This window comes from Haliotis cracherodii, unplaced genomic scaffold (genome assembly GCF_022045235.1).
Source record: "Haliotis cracherodii isolate W230 unplaced genomic scaffold, xgHalCrac1.p SCAF_12, whole genome shotgun sequence".
In the NCBI taxonomy this organism is placed as follows: domain Eukaryota; kingdom Metazoa; phylum Mollusca; class Gastropoda; order Lepetellida; family Haliotidae; genus Haliotis; species Haliotis cracherodii.
Window position 1 is genome coordinate 36,898,264 of NW_027266267.1, and position 20,173 is coordinate 36,918,436.

At 40.2% G+C, this 20,173-nt stretch overlaps 1 protein-coding gene across 1 annotated transcript in view; it reads left to right on the forward strand.

Moving 5' to 3' along the window:
- Positions 1–20,173, forward strand: part of LOC139457849 (beta-galactosidase-1-like protein 2) — a 74,860-nt gene that overhangs the window by 39,169 nt on the left and 15,518 nt on the right. The window contains exons 11-13 of the mRNA XM_071239198.1: positions 7,794–7,849; positions 9,746–9,898; positions 11,108–11,185. Coding sequence (XP_071095299.1) covers positions 7,794–7,849; positions 9,746–9,898; positions 11,108–11,185 — 287 coding nt within the window. The remainder of the gene's footprint in view (positions 1–7,793; positions 7,850–9,745; positions 9,899–11,107; positions 11,186–20,173) is intronic.

Below are 20,173 nucleotides of genomic sequence, written 5' to 3' on the forward strand. Positions count from 1 at the left end.
AAGGGTGCATATAACACACGAGTGCGTATTATACGCGAATAAATAAGTCTTGTGTACATGGATCAATCGGAAGGGTGGTAATTGGGATTGTTCACAAGCCAATATATCAGCATATGTTGCCGTGGGCGCTTATTAGAGCGGGGTGCTGAATATGTCAAATACGGTATTCATACAAGGCAGCCTGATTGTGAGGGACGGTGCTCATGATATCAATCACTTGATTGTCTTGGGCAAACTCGAATGTTTTCAGACCGCTGTCATATACAGTAGAACTACAAGGGACCAGAGAAATCAGTTCGTTTTATCCGTTGTTCGTTATATACGTTTTCCCTCGGAAACGTCCGCCATCTTGTGTAAAAAACAAAACACAATAGACGTAACTGCAGCATTGACTTGTATTAGCAGTGATCACTTCACAGCATTCAATTGATAACATTTCATAACATCCAGTAAAGTTTAACAAGGTTTATCCATCAACGCTGATTGTGTTGATTCGCCGCGATTGTGTTGATTCGCCGCTGATTACGTACAGCCAATTGTCAGTGACACTGAGTGAGATTTCTCAGTTCGCTATACACGTCACTAATTAGTGATAGATGGGCTTCTCGGTGATCAGATATCAGTTTGGTGTATCCGTTAGTTCGCCGTAGAGAGTTTGTTATATACGTAAATTTTATATGATATTATATAGGAGATAAATCAGGGATCTTTTAACAGTTTGTTGTATCCGTTTGTTCGCTCTATCCATGTTTGTTATATCCGTGTTCTGCTGTAGCTGGAATATTGCTGAGTGCAGCACTAAGCAACAAACAAACAGTAGACAGACCAGGCATTCATCTTGTGTTCCCTCCAACTCAACTCGAAAGGTTGCACGGGAATCATGCACGCACGAATACGGTGTTAGCGTTGGGCGTCTCAACGTGCGTGATTCCCGTGCACCCTTTCGAGTTGAGTTGATTGGTTCAACTGTGTCATATGGCCCTGTGACGCAGGGGTAGCATTTTGCAGATGGCTGTTTCAATGAATGCTCGTTCCACCTGTGACGAACAGGTCTGTTTGTTGATGAAATAGCTAAATATACCGATTTTTTATTCATGCACCGATTGTCTTTAAATGTTATATCCAGTTATGTATGACTGTTTAATAATCTCATACCAACTTTGACTGGAGTAGGTCCAATAGTTTTTCAGATATTGTAGTAAACGTCGGTACCTTAAATTACCTTCCAGACTATAGGTGCCCAAAGCAGGCTAATTGGAAAAATAACAATTTAGTTTAAAATTGGAACTTTTTAAAATTTGTTTCTTATTTTCAGAGGTATTTTAACACTGACTTGTAACACTGCATTCAGTTTAATAATGTAAAATTGAGACTTGTTTGGTCCTGTTATTATCACAATGGAATTTGAGATTTTGTCTGTGCTTTGTACATGTTAATGGGGCGTGGAATTTTCAAGGGGCCACCTTATTATTAGTTATACATGTCACCTCGACTAAGTCATCACAATAAACTACATCTACATGACTTAACAATGTTTAAATTCCCATTTGGGAATTTTTACTGACATTTGGGGCAGATTTAGGTGCAAATATTGCCCTCTGAATTGACAGGCCTAGAGAAATCCTTGACAAACAGGATTTTATAAATATCTGATAAATCGAAAGGTTGTTGTGGACTGGCTTGTAACTTAATATACCAAATTTTGTAAACAATATTTTGAATAGATGGTAAAATGATCATCTTGGCGCGAGCAAGCATGAAACCGGTATGTCATGGATGCCATTATACATCAATCAGCATGCTATGTTATGTAGTATGCAAAGGGAAAAACATGTTTTTGTTACAGTGTTTGTATAGGATTCAACTTCCGAGATGTTGCTGTAGATACAGTGATCTTTAGGGGATGCTACATGCTTGCATGCAGACATAGAAGCCAGAGTAGTGACCAAGGCTGAGATGTTTTTGTCTTAGTGCCCATGGCAGGCAATATGATAAAAAAAAATAAATCAAAATTTAATTTTTTTTTAAAGTTGTTATTTTCTTACATTCTTAATGTTGTAGGGGCGGCCGGGTAGCCTAGTGGTTAAAGCGTTTGCTCGTCACGGCGAAAACCCAGGTTCGATTCCCGACATGGGTACAATGTGTGAAGCCCATTTCTGGTGTCCCCGCCGTGATATTGCTGGAATATTGCTAAAAGCGGCGTAAAACCATACTCACTCACTCACTCACTCTTAATGTTGTGTTTTGAGATTGCTTTCAATGCCATAATATAGAAGTAAGCATCAAGACATCTTCCTGTGAAATTAAAGTTATGTCTGGAAAACCATTGAATGAGTTAGTGACATTTGGGACATGGGGCCGAAATATCAGCCTCTGTGCTGGTCCAGGTAAATCCCAGAGCGCATTCTATGGCAGTTTGCATAATGTACCCCATATCAACTCAATACCCCACACCAGCCCGAGGGCTGATATCGGGGTCGTGGGGGTCTTATATGAAAATTGACATCTGCTAACCTTTTTATCATATACCATAACATCACATTGTAAAATGTATGTATTTGCAAGTGAATGCAATACATTTTCACCTTGTTTGGAAGACATTGTCAGGGGAAAGGTAGGCAAGCAGACGGCGCACTAAGGGACATACCGTATTCGACGTAATAAGCACCCCGCTCTAATAAGCGCCCACGGCGATATTTGCGGATATATTGACTAGCAAAACAATCCCAATTAGCACCCCTTCCGATTAATCAATGTACACAAGACTTATTTATTCGCGTATAATACACACTTGTGTGTTATATGTACCCTTAGTTATGGGCAATTAAATTCTGGAAAAATATATCTGTCGTAAATAAACATTTCAGGCTGTCACCATAAACCACGAAATATATCTGTCAACTCTGTTTTTTTCACCAAAATAATATTCTAATAAGAGCCCCCTTTTTCTAATTTTGAGAGCGCCCTGGGCGTTATTACGTCGAATACAGAAACTCTAATTTCTTACCACCTGGGCTGATATTAAAATGGATTGACAAGCCATATCAGCCCTGCAGGGGGTGTAGTATGGGTCTGGTTATTACACCCCCTGTGATATGACCGTCTCCATGTTGTCTCACCAAAAGACGTTAAAAGATGGTACTTGTTGTTTTTACCCTGTCTGGCGCTCGGCATTAAGGGGCTAAAACAAGGACTGGTCGGCTCGGAGTCAGTATACTGTGTCTGAGTGGGGTATTCATGTTAAACTGCGGCATGGTATCTCAGTGAGCTAGCACTATAAATCGGCATCAGTCCTGACTAGTACAAGCAGCCACACACACACACACACGTACTTGCACGTCGCTATATAAGTGCAATAATCTTGGACGCGACGTTAAACCACATTTCACCTCACCTCCATGTTGGCTCGATCGCACAAGCGAAATCCCTCATATCATTGAGAGGTATATGATAAATGTTTTTCTTGCATGCCTGTGAAGGATGCTCACTGCTGTTGTTGGGTTACTAGGCTGTGCAGCAGTTGTCCGACATTAAGTTATTAGCCAGGCATTAGGATCATAGCAGCTGCACCACCAAACATCTTTGTAGGATTACATACCTGACAATTCAATCTGTGGCTGCAAAATTGATTTCCACTGGTGTTAATTAAAAAATAAATAATGATAATAATAATAATAAGAAGAAGAAGAAAGATCATGGTAATGATTGAAGAGAAACAAAAAGACCAACAACAATGGATCATGATGATGGTGTGACAATAGAAAAATGAATACTATAATAATAATAATAAGAAGAAACGATGATAATAATAATAATAATAAGAAGAAGAATATACCATAACCTCATATACTCCTTTACATGGATGGCCTTGAACTATTGGTATTTGAAAAAGGTATTGGAAACTGTTCCCATGTGTGAAAATGTCATTACATCACTGTTTAAATTCTCTTGAAAAGAGCCAGAAAGGGATGTTGGGGTTGTAAGGATCCAGATGCTAGTTCAGAAAATGATCCAAGAAGAGGATAAAATGTACCACTGCAACCCCTAAATGTGTGCGATAGACTACAGAAAAGCTTATGATTCTGTATATTGACCTCCCCGAGTGACTTCTTGTTTTACTCATGTCGTTAATGAATTGCTGGTCAACACAACTTGGGATGTATTAGTAGGGGAAGTTGATGACTTCGGAACCCGTTTCTGCTAGAAGAGGAATATTTCAGGGCGATTCTTTTCGTCCTTTGCTTTTCTGTCTGGCACTAATTCCTTTAAGCTTTTTGCTGAGCAAAGAGGAGGTTATCATCCTGGACCTCCTCAGCACAGATCCCCATTACCCCTTACTCACCTTCTTTACATGGATGACCTTGAACTTATTGCCAATGGAGGATCCACACTAAAATACAGATTCTCATTGCCAAGTCCTTTTCTAATGATATTGGCATGTCCTTGGTCTTGACAAATGCAACATTCTTTTCACCTGAAACGTGGCAAGGTAGTAGAGAGAGGATCGGTAGTCTTAAGAAAATCTAGTGTTCAGAGCTTGATAATCGTTTTACCATCTTCGCCATGCTTGTGGTTTTGACATAGAGGTCCATCCATGGTACAATCCAGGATATGTAGTGGGCGTAATGGAAAATGATAAATATATGACTCTTTGGACTAGGCCTGTATACAGCCTCAGACGTATCCAGGCCAACAAACCTGATCTTTGCCTTTTAGATAAATCAACTGAAATCATTTATATCATTGAATTCTCTGTCCCTTTTGACACTAATGTGATTGACATTTGTCCTCAGATCTTTCTTTATTGGTAGCAAGAACTAAGATCTGATGTAAATCAGATTGAGCCTGTTCCATCAGCTGGCAAGGTGATGGCTTCAGCTGGCAAGGTGATGGCTTCAGTTGGCAAGGTGATGGCTTCAGTTGGCAAGGTGATGGCTTCAGCTGGCAAGGTGATAGCTTCAGCTGGCAAGGTGATGGCTTCAGTTGGCAAGGTGATGGCTTCAGCTGGCAAGGTGATGGCTTCAGTGTTCTGGGATTCCAAGGAAATGTACTGGTGGAAATGTCAGACCATAAATGGCCAATATGATGCTCAATTCTCACACAAGATTATGAAACCGGAGTCTTACTGATCGGGAGGCAGAAGCCTTGGAAACCAGAGTTCTGAAACCTTTGTCACGCCCAGTTCATTCCTCAGAATGTTCTCAACTCCCTAATGAGATGCCTACTGTATTGGCCATGTGACGTGTGGTGGGATCGTCCATCATCCGTCATCATCCACATGTTCCTTAGTGGTCGTGGTCTTGGATCTTCTTCGAGGTCTCTCTCTTGAAGTCCACTGCCCACATCTGAACAGTGGCAATTGAAGGAGCATCGGCCCCTAAAGTTTACATGGATGACCCTTGGCTATGTGACATGTGGTGGGATTGTTGATCATCCATAATCATCCACATTTTCCTTAGTGGGGGCAGTTAAAGGTCTTCCTGATCTTGGATCTTCTTCGAGGTCTCTCTCTTGAAATCCCTCTTGACGTCCACTGCCCACATCTGAACAGTGGCAATGGAAGGAGCATCGTCCCCTAAATTTAACACCATGTCCACATGGATGACTCTTGCCTATGTGATGTGTTGTGAGTCGTCCATCATCCACGCTCATATCATGTGGTGGCACTTGAAGGTGTTTCTGATCTTGAAGGTGTTTCTGATCTTGAAGGTGTTTCTGATCTTGAAGGTGTTTCTGATCTGGAAGGTGTTTCTGATCTTGAAGGTGTTACTGATCTTGAAGGTGTTTCTCATCTGGAAGGTTTTTCTGATCTTGAAGGTGTTACTGATCTTGAAGGTGTTACTGATCTTGAAGGTGTTTCTGATCTGAAGGTGTTTCTGATCTTGAAGGTGCTACTGATCTTGAAGGTGTTTCTCATCTTGAAGGTGTTTCTGATTTTGAAGGTGTTACTGATCTTGAAGGTGTTTCTGATCTGAAGGTGTTTCTGATCTTGAAGGTGTTACTGATCTTGAAGGTGTTTCTCATCTTGAAGGTGTTTCTCATCTGGAAGGTGTTTCTGATCTTGAAGGTGTTACTGATCTTGAAGGTGTTTCTGATCTGAAGGTGTTTCTGATCTTGAAGGTGTTACTGATCTTGAAGGTGTTTCTCATCTTGAAGGTGTTTCTGATTTTGAAGGTGTTACTGATCTTGAAGGTGTTTCTGATCTGAAGGTGTTTCTGATCTTGAAGGTGTTACTGATCTTGAAGGTGTTTCTCATCTTGAAGGTGTTACTGATCTTTAAGGTGTTTCTCATCTTGGATCATCTTCGAGCTCCCTCTTCCCATCTTGAACTCTGTCGCGCACCTCTTAAGGAAGGGACATCATGCCCTAAAACTGACACCATGTCTGCATGCATGACTGTTGGAGTCAGCCCTTGAAGTTGAAGATTCTAGTTGAAACATGGCAGTCAAGTTTGTCCATTTTCATCAACAGAGAATACCTAGTCACTTTGATGTGTGCAGAAATATGCATCCTGGTTGTGTATTTGGTTCAACTGCAGCCTGTCATGGAAGGTTGTACTTAAAGACGTTGGATACAATAGTTCGTGCGCACCTCAGTTCATGCCGTTTCACGCGAGTTTACCGTGACGAATTACCTCCCTTGTATGTAGTTAACCAACTTAAATAGTAATAAATACTACAAAATAAGTTTAATTAGACTATTAGGTTAATGTGTTCCAAGGAGTCAACTTAAGCAAGTTTTGATAGTGATGGTAAATCATGTCATTTGAGGCCTACCCCACTATACGTGGGTGCTACCTACAACAAAATTTAGCATGGAAAGGTATTATTTATTTATTTTATTCGGTACAAGTATACTATACACTCTCTTCATGTTACATCTCAGAGTGTTGTAGTGGGTTTCACTTAATGTGTCCAACGTCTTTAATACAGTAGAACACGGATATAACGAACACGGATAGAGCGAACAATCTGATACAATAAACTCTTACAAAATCCCCATTTCATCTCCTCTATATTATCATTTAAAATATACATACATGAAAAACTCTCTACAGCGAACTAACGTATATTGCAAACAGATATTTGATCCCCGACAAGCCCAAATACCACTGATTAGTGACATGTATAATGAACTAAGAAAACTCACTCAGTCTCAAGTGTCACTGACAATTGGCTGTAAGTAAACAGTGGTGAATCAACACAATCAGGGATGATGATCAACCTTGTTAAACTTGCTTTATGTTAATCTTACCTGTCCCTGGCTTAATTGAGTCTGTAAGACAAACATAAATTTCATGAGATTGTGTCAAGGTATCAGTTCACATGGCAGACAATGCTGCAATCATGTGTATTGTGTTTTGTTTTGTTCAAGATGGCGAACATTTCTGAGCAAAAACATATATAACGAACAACATATGTAACGAACTGATTTCTCCGGTCCCTTCCAGTTCATTATATCCATGTTCTACCGTACATGCAATCTGTTACGGGTGTATATTGTTCGTAGATTGGCTCAGAGCTTTTCCGCCACCCTCGTCCTAGACATGTAGAACTAATTTTGTCAGTAGCATATTCATCTGATTGATGGACCAATTAATTACCAGACCCGTTTGTCATTTTTGAAGTAATAATAAAGAAAGAAATATTTTTCTTAATCTTGACTTTATTTAGGTTCAGTTTAGTTATTTAAATTTAGTGGAAAGAATTTTGTATGCTTCTATGTAAATGTGCTAGATTTAAAGAGCCCTGTGTTCAGTGTTATTGTAAGCTTTTTTACTGTTGTGTTTGCAGGTCACCTGGCAATAGACAGTTATCTCCCCTGGCATACAATGATGAGTCTAATGGAGGTACGTGTAACTATGGCAACTGGGTCAGGTTGTCGATTATGATTCCTGGAAGTAGGTGGTCATTGATTTGCCTTTCATATTTTGTGGAGATAACTGTTAGAGCTCAGATTATCTCCCCTTTTAGGGCATTTGTACCCCGACAGTGTGGGATAGGGATGGGACGGGTCAAAATTTACTACCCGGGTACCCACCACCCTATTACCCGACCCCCACCCGGGTACCACCTCTAGGTATTCAAACTGTCCGATTTGGAAAAGTTTTACCGTAGCCCTGGCAAAATGTATTTAGATACATTTGTAAAACGATCTGGTCATGCATACACTGAAGTTTAATGCATGAAGTTTTATATTTATTCAAACCTATGAAAGTCAGAAGGAATGGGTGCATTGTCAGACAGAAATGGGAACATTAGTGACTTGTAGTGACCATAGAGTTTTATATAGTATTGGTCATTAAACAATATATATCATTGACTAATCACGGGTCCGGGTAGTCCTGTGGGTACCCAGGTCCTACTCAGGACCCATCCGACCGGGGTACCCGAGTGACCCGTCCCAGCCCTAGTGTGGGGTGTTGCTCATGGTATCAATCACTGGATTGTCTGGACCTGACTCAATTATTTACACACCACCGTCATCTTGCATGAATATCTGAGTGCAGCATTAAACAACAAACACTTCAGTGTGGGACCCCCTACAGTATCACCCTGCATTATACAGTGTTCAGTCACTCCATTCTGTCATTATTATCCCCTGCCCAACGAAGTTGATAGAAACGGGCTCCGTTCCTTCCCTCCGTCACGTTTCGTTTCCGGAGCATAACTCATAAACCGTTCAATATTTTTTCATGAAACTTTGCAGGTCTGTCAGGTACATGCTGAACTGGTGCCTTTTGCTATTGAGAAATTTTAGAATTTGTTATTTTTTACGTTTCCATGGCAACCAGATGGATTTAGGTTCTGTGAGGGTAGGGTTCGTTTCCGGAGCATAACTCATAAACCGTTCAATATTTTTTCATGAAACTTTGCAGGTCTGTCAGGTACATGCTGAACTGGTGCCTTTTGCTATTGAGAAATTTTAGAATTTGTTATTTTTTACGTTTCCATGGCAACAAGATGGACTTAGGTTCCAAACTCATCTTTTTTTACAATTTCCATGACAAGTTCCACCTTGGTTAAAAAAAATTAGGGTTTGTTTTGATTTAATTATGTCATAAATTCTGCAACAGGTGCGGGGGATATAGCCACGTTAGTGGCAAACTCTTGTTAACACCACCATAGCTTCATTTGGAGCCTCATTCGTAATGCACAATGTTACAATAGCCATTGAATCACTGTGAATAGCTGCATGAATTACGATGCAGCATTAATGAAATCAATCTCTCTCTCTACTCTCCAGGGCCCAGTGGTCTAAGGCATCGCGATTCGATGTGCAGAGTTGTGTCCCTTGGGCACGCCAGAAACCTATGATTGTGGGTTCGAATCCTGGTTCGCCCCAATTAAGTTTCTAGGTTTTTCAGCACCATACCCGTGCTTGTGGGTTTCACCGAAGTGGTAAACGTCTGAGACCTGCATCACTTCTGGCTTTCCTCCCACGCTAGGCTGACACGCAGTGATATAACTGGAGTAATGTTAAAAGCGGCGTTAAACCCAACTCACTCACTTACCATCTCTCCTCTCTCTCTCAGACCGACGTCATATAGCTCTCCGGTGTTAAAAAACAAAAGAAACAACCAACAAATTTAAGACAGAGATATTTATTTCAGTCAGCGCCTTTCATTTCTTGGAAACCTTCTTTTTTTTTTAAAATCCCTCAAAACCCAACCCCTCACTACAAAGAATGTTCAGTGTTTGGCCCCTCATTGTGTAGGTTACTAACGCTTGTGTTTCCCCGACAGTCATCGCTGGAAGTGAAGCGACCAGATCACATGGAGAGCATCAAGCTGATCAGCGGGGTGGGACAGAGCTATGGCTACATTGTCTACAGGAAGACCCTCAACCAACCAGGCACACTGCTCAAACTGCCTGGCCACGTCACGGACAGGGCACAGGTGGGTGTTGTGTACATTGCTAGCACTGTAACACCGGCAGAAGTCCTGTACTAGAACATCACACACACGCACAATTGCCTGCACACACACACACACACATACTCACACATGCATGCACACACATTTTCACACACACACACATCCATGCACACACATTTTCACACACACACATGCATGCACACACATTTTCACACACATGCATTCACACACATTTTCACACACACACACACACTTTCACATTCACACATGCATGCACACACGTGTTCACACACATGCATGCACACACATTTTCACACACATGCATTCACACACATTTTCACACACACACACACACTTTCACATTCACACATGCATGCACACACGTGTTCACACACATGCATGCACACACATTTTCACACACACACTTTCACATACACACATGGATGCACACACATTTTCACACACACTCACACATACATGCATGCACACACATTTTCACACACTCACACACACATACATGCACACTCATTTTCACACACACACTCACACACACATGCCTGCACACACATTTTCACACACAAACACAGATGGATGCAGACACGTTTTCACACACACACACAAACACATGTGCATGCACACACACCCATACACACTTGGGAATGTCTTCTGTTGGCTTTGAGAATGTCTGCTGATGGCTTTGAGAATGTCTGCTGTTGGCTTTGAGAATGTCTGCTGATGGCTTTGAGAATGTCTGCTGATGGCTTTGAGAATGTCTGCTGTTGGCTTTGAGAATGTCTGCTGACTGCTTTGAGAATGTCTGCTGTTGGCTTTGAGAATATCTGCTGTTGGCTTTGAGAATGTCTGCTGATGGCTTTGAGAATGTTTGCTGATGGCTTTGAGAATGTCTGCTGTTGGCTTTGAGAATGTCTGCTGATGGCTTTGAGAATGTCTGCTGTTGGCTTTGAGAATGTCTGCTGTTGGCTTTGAGAATGTCTGCTGATGGCTTTGAGAATGTCTGCTGTTGGCTTTGAGAATGTCTGCTGTTGGCTTTGAGAATATCTGCTGATGGCTTTGAGAATGTCTGCTGATGGCTTTGAGAATGTCTGCTGATGGCTTTGAAGATGTCTGCTGATGGACTTGCCAATGTCTCTGAAAACATTTAAAATATCCCAAGAAAGCCTTGAAAGCGTAAAACTTTGGTCAGCTTAGCCAGGAGGAATACTGTTTCAGATTCTGCTGAACTCCAAGGAGACGGCCATATTGGACTGGCACACAAAAGACCCTGAGGTCCACCTGGAGGATGTCAAGGTAAGTAACTCTTGCCATGGAATGAGAATGTACCAGACATAAATTCCTGCAGTATGAACATTAAGTATTCACAGTTATTGGACTAAATCTAGGATCTCCAAGGTACAAAAGATGGGGTTGTCTTTTCTTTTACTATAATGGATCTCTGTCATCCATTGTTGTACCACTCTGAAGGTGCTGACTCAAGGACACTGGTGTGCGGAGTAATGCCCCTTAGCTGTGCCAGTATCCGCTGGTCCTGGCATTACATTGACATATGCATGTCAGCCCCATCAGTGTACTTGTGTGTGGATTTCATAACATGCTTTGATAGTTGATCCATACTTGGGAAATCTCATGCATTTTGTCTTATATTTTGTATGCCTAAATTTATGTTATATTTTTTCAATATTTTTTGTTCAGGTATGTTATTATACATAGTGCACATTTATGTTGTATTTTGTAATGAAAAAATGACACATTGAAGGATTGGGAGGGGAGGGGGCGGGTTGAGGTGGAATGAAAAAATGATACATTTCTTCTTTTTTTCAAATAAAACAGTTAGAAATTTGAACATTACGTTAGGTACTGGTCATGTATCATAGGGAGGGGGCATGAAAATGTTACATGTATTTTAGGGGGCATGAAGAATCCTACATAAAATGGGGGGGAGGGGTTGAGCGAAATATGCCCTCCCATATACACCAGTCACAAACCCCCTCTAATAAATGATTAGTCCCACAATTCTTGTGATTAGGTCATCAGATCCCACACACTTTTGCCGAAAATGAAATACATGAATGCATAATACACGCAGCCGGTTTGAAGTTCGAAGACATCTCACATGTTGTCTTACCAATCACAACAAGCTGAGATGAGTATTAAATCAAACAATGCGGCTTATGTTTGTTGTTGCTGTGATTTGATTTTATGTGAGTTTAATGCCAGATCTGTGTACGATATGTTTTTTCACAACTGGAACAAAAGGCAGAATGGTTTCGATCACATTCAGCCGGATACAATGAACGTAATTGTTTTACAAATACACACACGTGTACATCAACTTAGAATTAAATTTCATCAGTTTATTTGTAACTTTATTTGCTTTAACGCGCTTTAACACGCTTTAACGCGCTTTAAGGGGAAAATTCTTACCCCGCGGTGCATCCGGAGTAGCGATACATCGAGGAGCGTTAAGTCGAGGGACCACTGTATATATTTAATTAGATGTTGAATAATAAGACTGTCGTAAAGAAATGGACTATAAATTCAAATAATATACTGTTAATATAGATAAACTGGTCACTGTTTAAAGATAAGAAAACCTGTTAATATGGGACTAAATGGTGTATCTCAGAACAGATTTGTTGTCATTCAATTTCTGTTGATGAATTGTTTGCGGAAATGTTTTCACTTTGGAAAGAAAGTGTCTGCATGTATAGTATGCACCACTTCTACAAAGCCGTATTTCTGATGCAAGAGTGAATACAGCTTCATGTTAACAGTCAGACCTAGTAGAGTGTGCTGTCTTCTAATTGGTCAAGGGCTGCTTGTTGGAGCAGGGCTCTTAACACAGCGAGTATATACAGAGATTATATACAGAGATTATATAGAGATTATATACAGAGATTATATACAGAGATTATATACAGCGATTATATACAGAGATTATATACAGAGATTATATACAGAGATTATATACAAAAATTATACAGTGATTATATACAGAGATTATAGACAGAGATTATACAGAGATTATATACAGCGATTATATACAGAGATTATACAGAGATTATATACAGCGATTATATACAGAGATTATATACAAAGATTATACAGAGATTATATACAGCGATTATATACAGAGATTATACAGAGATTATATACAGCGATTATATACAGAGATTATATACAGAGATTATATACAGTGATTATATACAGAGATTATATACAGCGATGATATACAGAGATTATATACAGCGATGATATACAGAGATTATATACAGCGATGATATACATTGATTATGTACTGTGATTATATACAGAGATTATACACAGCAATTATATACAGAGATTATATACAGTAGTTATATACAGAGATTATATACAGCAATTATATACAGCGATTACATACAGAATTTATATACAGAGATTATATACAGTGATTATATACAGTAGTTATAGACAGAGATAATATACAGTGATTATATACAGCTATTATATACAGAGATTATATACAGTGATTATGTACAGAGATTATATACAGCGATGATATACAGAGATTATATACTGTGATTATATACAGAGATTATACACAGCAATTATATACAGAGATTATGTACTGTGATTATATACAGAGACTATACGCAGCAATTATATACAGAGATTTTATACAGAGATTATATGCAGCGATTATATACAACGCTATATATATTATATACAGCGATTAGACCTATTCTAACCCGGATCTTCATGGCATGAGGTAATGTGAATCTCCCAAGATATAGCACTGTTGGCGCCATTGATCTCTTATCTAAGCATCTTTAAAACATTTTAAAGGTCGTTAAAAATATACGCTCATTCACATGATGACATGTATGATATTCGGCCAAATGAATAAATATCCTAATTTTGAGGGGAAAAATTGTCCTCCAGAAATGCAGGATTTGAACCTAGAACTTCATGGTAGAACAGTGGTAATGACAAAAAGACTAAGAATTTAAGACAGTTGACAGAAACAGTCATTTTTAGCCTTGGTGTCAAAATTCAAGATGCCAAAAGACAGGACAGCATCAGTGGGTCTTGTGTTTCCATGAGGAAACACATGCCAGTGTCGGTGAAGTGTTCCCGGTGAAGTGAACGAAGTACCCACACGACTTGGCCTACCTCGCTGCAGAGTTTCCGTACTTACTTATATTGGAGATTTAACGTGCGCTTTCCGACTGCAAGCGTATGTCACACACAGGCCTGGCCCGGCCATTTAATGTGTTTCCGAAAAGGGGAAAAGTGAGTTTGTGCAACCCAGGAGGGGGGCTTTAGGGCTTGCTTATTTAGTAATTTTGAAATTTTGAGATTTGGAATGAAAGCCAAGAGTGGGTGGAGGACGAATTAAGGGAGCTGTGTGTGTAGGGTGGTTGTTAGATAAGGTAGTTTGGGTTTTAATATTGTATTTGGGGTTTAAATGCGACTAATTAGTCCTGTTTTAATTAGGTATATGCCTAAGGCTTTGAATTTTTCTAATTTATTTTGTGGATTTAGGATTGATTCTAGTGTAAGTGCGGTTTTAAGATTTAGGGTGGTCTGTAGTGTTGTTCGGTGTGTTTGGTAGTGTGTGCAGTGAATGAGTACGTGTTCTGGTGTTTCTTGTTGTTTGCAATGTGGGCAGTTTCCTGTTGTGTGTAGATTAGCTATTTTACGGTGATTATTGAGTTTGGTGTGGCCTGTTTGTAGTTTAGTAATTATTCTGTCGATTTTTTTGGATGGGTGTGGTATTTTTGGTGCTCAATACTGCAGAAGGCTCAATACAAGGCTGTTATTGTGTGAGCTGTGCTATATTTAGATGGTCGTCATAGTGCTGTCACAACATATGGTCTGTTTCAGGGTTTAGTGTTTCCCTGGTGGCTGTGGGGTGGGTGTTGCTGTGAATAGTTGCTGAATTGCCTATGATAGTTAAAGTATGTCACTTTTCATGATTTTGTTCTTCACTCATGTACCATTTAGATGTTGTCACGAATATCTGAGGAATTGCTGATGACAGGAAATACCATACCAATATATTGTGACATTGTGGTGAGGGACTTTTTGGGGGGGAAATAGTAGTGGAAATTATTGTGGGTTATTAAGCTAACAAGGTGTCCAGACTGACAAGGTGTCCAGATTGACAAGGTGTCCAGATTGGCAGGGTTTCAAGATTGACAGGATGTCCAGACAAACAAGGTTTCCAGTCTAACAGGTTGTCCAGATTAACAGGGTGTCCAGACAAACATGTTGTGCAGATTAACAGGGTGTCTAGACAAACAGGTTGTCCAGATTAACAGTGTCCAGTCTTACAAGTTGTCCTGAGAAACCAGGCATCCAGACAAACAGATTGTCCAGATTAACAGGGTGCCCAGATTAGCAGGGTGTCCAGATTAACAGGGCATCCATATTAACAGGGTGTCCAGACAAACAGGTTGTCCAGATTAACAGAGTGTCCGGTCTTACAGGTTGTCCTGAGAAACCGGGCATCCAGACAAACAGATTGTCCAGTTTAACAGGGTGTCCAGATTAACAGGGTGTCCAGATTAACAGTGTCAAGTCTTACAGGTTGTCCTGAGAAACCGGGCATCCAGACAAACAGATTGTCCACATTAACAGGGTGTCCAGATTAACAGGGTGTCTAGACAAACTCACTGTGCAGAGTTGCATCCCATGGCACGCCAGAAACCTATGACCGTGAGTTCGAATCCCAGTTCTCCCCAATTATGTTTTAGATTTGTCAGCACCATACCTGTGCTCATTGGTTTCATCTGAGGCCTGCATTACTTTGGGCTCTCCTGTCACATCACGCTGACACACTGTGATGTAACTGGAATACTGTCCACAGCAGTGTTAATCCCAATCACTGACTGATCATACAAGCACTGATACCCTCCCAGCTAGTAGATGTATTACAGCAGTCCAACCAAGTGCACACAACATACACCTGTAATCATGTCCTGTTCTTATCCTGGGTAGGCGACAGTCTAATGGTTACTTCGTTTCCTTTACCAAAGAAAGACCTTCGGTCGAGTCGGTTGACTCAGAGGCCATGGATGCCATCCTGCCCACATTTTTCCCAGGGTTGGAAAATGCCATGGTTGTTGTGTGTCCAGCTGACAGGGCTTGTGGGGTGACTGGACACATAAACATGTGAAAAGGGCCCTTCATGACCTGGTGATTGCGAGTTCAAATCCCATTTGGGAGGAAGATTATTTAATTTTATATTTCGTTTCATTTATTTTAGAAATCATTAAATTCAAAATTTCATGAATAAAATCTTGAATTTAAATTTTCATGCAAAAGTATTAGATTTACAATTTCATATAAAAAAAAAATTATTTACAATTTCATTAAAATAATTATTAATTTACAATTATATTTTATGTTTTACAATCAGATTTTTTTTTTAATTTTATAGTGATAATATTTCTTTCGCAGTAGCGGTTATATGTAAAAATAAGCTTATGAAGATGTCATGAATCTGACAAAGCCAAGCTGGTCCTACAGCTGCACTCTAGCTTGAATGATTTTTGCTCAGAATATTTAAACAAAAATACATTTTCCCTCAAAATAAATTGAAAAAAAATAATTTTCAAATTTGAGGTTTGAACTTGTTTCTCCGAGGCCGCAAGTCTTTTGTAGTTCAAATCAAATATTCTTTGTGATAACCACATAACAATAACCATCACGACACCCTAAAACAGGTGACAGGACAGCGCGTGTGGTCTCACTACCATGTCTCCAGGGAAACAGCAGCAGTGGGGTAGAAACAGATTCTAGCCAAAGGGCCGGGATGTATTCATCGAAGTAACCACACAGCCAAGCCTGTACCATGGTAGGGAGGGGAATATAAACTCTATATACCCACAGGTCAAGCTATTTATATCCCAGAGATCAATACACACAGCCAAGCCTGTACCGTGGTAGGGAGGGGAATATAAACTCTATATACCCACAGGTCGAAGGTATTTATATCCCAGAGATCAATACACACAGCCAAGCCTGTACCGTGGTAGGGAGTGGAATATAAACTCTATATACCCACAGGTCAAGCTATTTATATCCCAGAGATCAATACACACAGCACTGGTGTCATTATCAGAGTGTGACACAGTGATATGAATACTGTAAACAAATATTCAAATATTCATACTTACAATTAAACACGAGGTCTATAACTGTTTTTGTAACTTTTTGCAAAATTAAGGGCAGGTGTGCCTCAAAAACAAGGAGAAATGGTAAAAAAAAAAACAACTTTAAATGAAGCAAAATGCTTTTTTATAGTTCAATAGTCAGTGAGCTTTTTTCACTATCCTGAGGTGCCCCTTTCAATGTTGCTTTGAGCTAGACAAATACTTAAAGTCTGAAAATATGTTATTTTGATCAAAACAAGCAAAGACGTACATAGATGTATGTACATCCGTGAAACATCGTCATACAGCTGGAATATTGCTGAGTGAGGCGTTAAACAAAAGACAAACAAACAAAACATCCGTGAAACAAACAACTGCATTTAAATTGAAAAGGAGCCTGTTGAATGGGAGATTAAACTTGAGGAAAATCTAGACTTGCCTCATATAGGGCTATAGCATTACAGTTAGGCCTGAGCGGAAGGGAAAATAATATGGGTCAGAGACTGTGAGACAGTTTAGGAATAAACGCCCCCAAGTTGCAAGTTGCTGTCACCTATTCAGAGGGAGCTCACACCAGTCTAAGGCTGACACAGTATCAATAGGAGTCCATGGCTTCAATCAGCCATGTGTTCTGACTTCATCCATTTGACCCGTGTGCATCTAGCTGTGACTATCTCCTTGTCCAAGGCAGGTCAAGTCTAACAGGGTCTAAAAATAAACTCTAACAATCAGGTCAAGTCGAGCAGGGACTTAAAACAACTCCAACAATCGGAGTCGGTAGAGGGTCACACACTGCCATGAAACTGAGCATTTTCCTTTGTACATAGTACAAGTCAGAAGAAAACCTGACCTAAATATCTCCATAAAACTGTGACGTCAGAATATGACCTAGATTTTTGAGCCGCCATTGTGGAAATCAGTCAGATACTATTTTGTCCCAAATGTAAAGTTTACCATTCTAATATCCGTTTCCAAACATATCCTGTCCTACATTCAGTATATATAGTCCTCTTGTGGTTGCATATGTCACAAGAGAACCGACAATGTTAGTCAGTATATATAAGCCTTAATTTGTGGGGTACTTGTGGGGACAGGCTCTGGCAGATGGTTACTTCGTATGTTCGGTTTGCTCACCCAAGTTGATAGCGTTGACATCCTCTGGCCTGTGTCCCATCACAGGTTGGTTTTATGTGTTGGCAAGGACCACGGCCGCAATCCTGTCTAACCCCTTTGGAGAAATACGTAGGTACAGTTTCATGAGAAAGATTTTGAGGTACATATGTTGGAAATCCTCCACTTGGAAATGAAGAGGTTCAAATCCTCAAAATCATAAATAAAACTAAAATGATTGTAGAAGTGTTTGGGGTGTTTTGTATCATTGATTGAATTATTTACGATATTGCATCATGTTTAATATAAGAATCATGAGCAAGAAGGGAAAATCCATGGTAAATAAATTCTCCCCTTGGGTATCATGGTAAGTGTAGGGGAACATGTGTTGACTGTACAGCTGTCAGCCCCAGATATGTTCAGGGAGTGAGATGTAAATCACATACTTAGAGTGAGACTCACATACTTGGAGTGAGACTCCTGTACTTTGAGTGAGACTCACACACTTGGAGTGAGACTCCTGTACTTTGAGTGAGACTCACATACTTGGAGTGAGACTCCTGTACTTGGAGTGAGACTCACATACTTGGAGTGAGACTCACACACTTGGAGTGAGACTCCTGTACTTGGAGTGAGACTCACATACTTGGAGTGAGACTCCTGTACTTGGAGTGAGACTCACATACTTGGAGTGAGACTCACACACTTGGAGTGAGACTCCTGTACTTTGAGTGAGACTCACATACTTGGAGTGAGACTCCTGTACTTGGAGTGAGACTCACATACTTGGAGTGAGACTCACATACTTGGAGTGAGACTCACATACTTGGAGTGAGACTCACATACTTGGATTGAGACTCCTGTACTTGGAGTGAGACTCACATACTTGGAGTGAGACTCACATACTTGGAGTGAGACTCCTGTACTTGGAGTGAGACTCACATACATGGAGTGAGACTCACATACTTGGATTGAGACTCCTGTACTTGGAGTGAGACTCCCGTACTTGGAGTGAGACTCACATACTTGGAGTGAGACTCACATACTTGGATTGAGACTCACATACTTGGAGTGAGACTCACATACTTGGAGTGAGACTCCTGTACTTGGAGTGAGACTCACATACTTGGAGTGAGACTCACATACTTGGAGTGAGACTCACATACTTGGAGTGAGACTCCTGTACTTGGAGTGAGACTCACATACTTGGAGTGAGACTCATACTTGGAGTGAGACTCACATACTTGGAGTGAGACTCCCGTACTTGGAGTGAGACTCCCGTACTTGGAGTGAGACTCACATACTTGGAGTGAGACTCACATACTTGGATTGAGACTCACATACTTGGAGTGAGACTCACATACTTGGATTGAGACTCTCATACTTGGAGTGAGACTCACATACTTGGAGTGAGACTCCTGTACTTGGAGTGACACTCACATACTTGGAGTGAGACTCACACACTTGGAGTGAGACTCCCGTACTTGGAGTGAGACTCACATACATGGAGTGAGACTCACATACTTGGAGTGAGACTCACATACTTGGATTGAGACTCTCCTACTTGAAGTGAGACTCACATACTTGGAGTGAGTCTCACATACTTGGAGTGAGACTCACATACTTGGAGCGAGACTCATGCCTTTTCCACAAAACTCTCTTGGTTGGTGTCGCCCTCCCCCCACCCCTGATTTACATCAGTGACTCCTGTATTTTACAGTCTAGATTTACATGTCAAATTTTCAAATGACAAGAATATCAATATAGTTTTATTTTCAAAGCACATATTGTAATATCATTAAAATATAACCATTTGAGCATTACACAATCTGAAAACCACACCTGAATTCTTATTGCTGCTATATTTGTACACATTGTAGAAAAGTAATCATATTTAGAATTTCCATCCTGCTACGAAAAATGAATGTAGCATTAAATACTGATCTGATGAAATATGTTTGATAAACATGACATATTGTCCATAAGCATATCGGTAATATTTATGAAGTAGTTTTGAAAGTGTTAA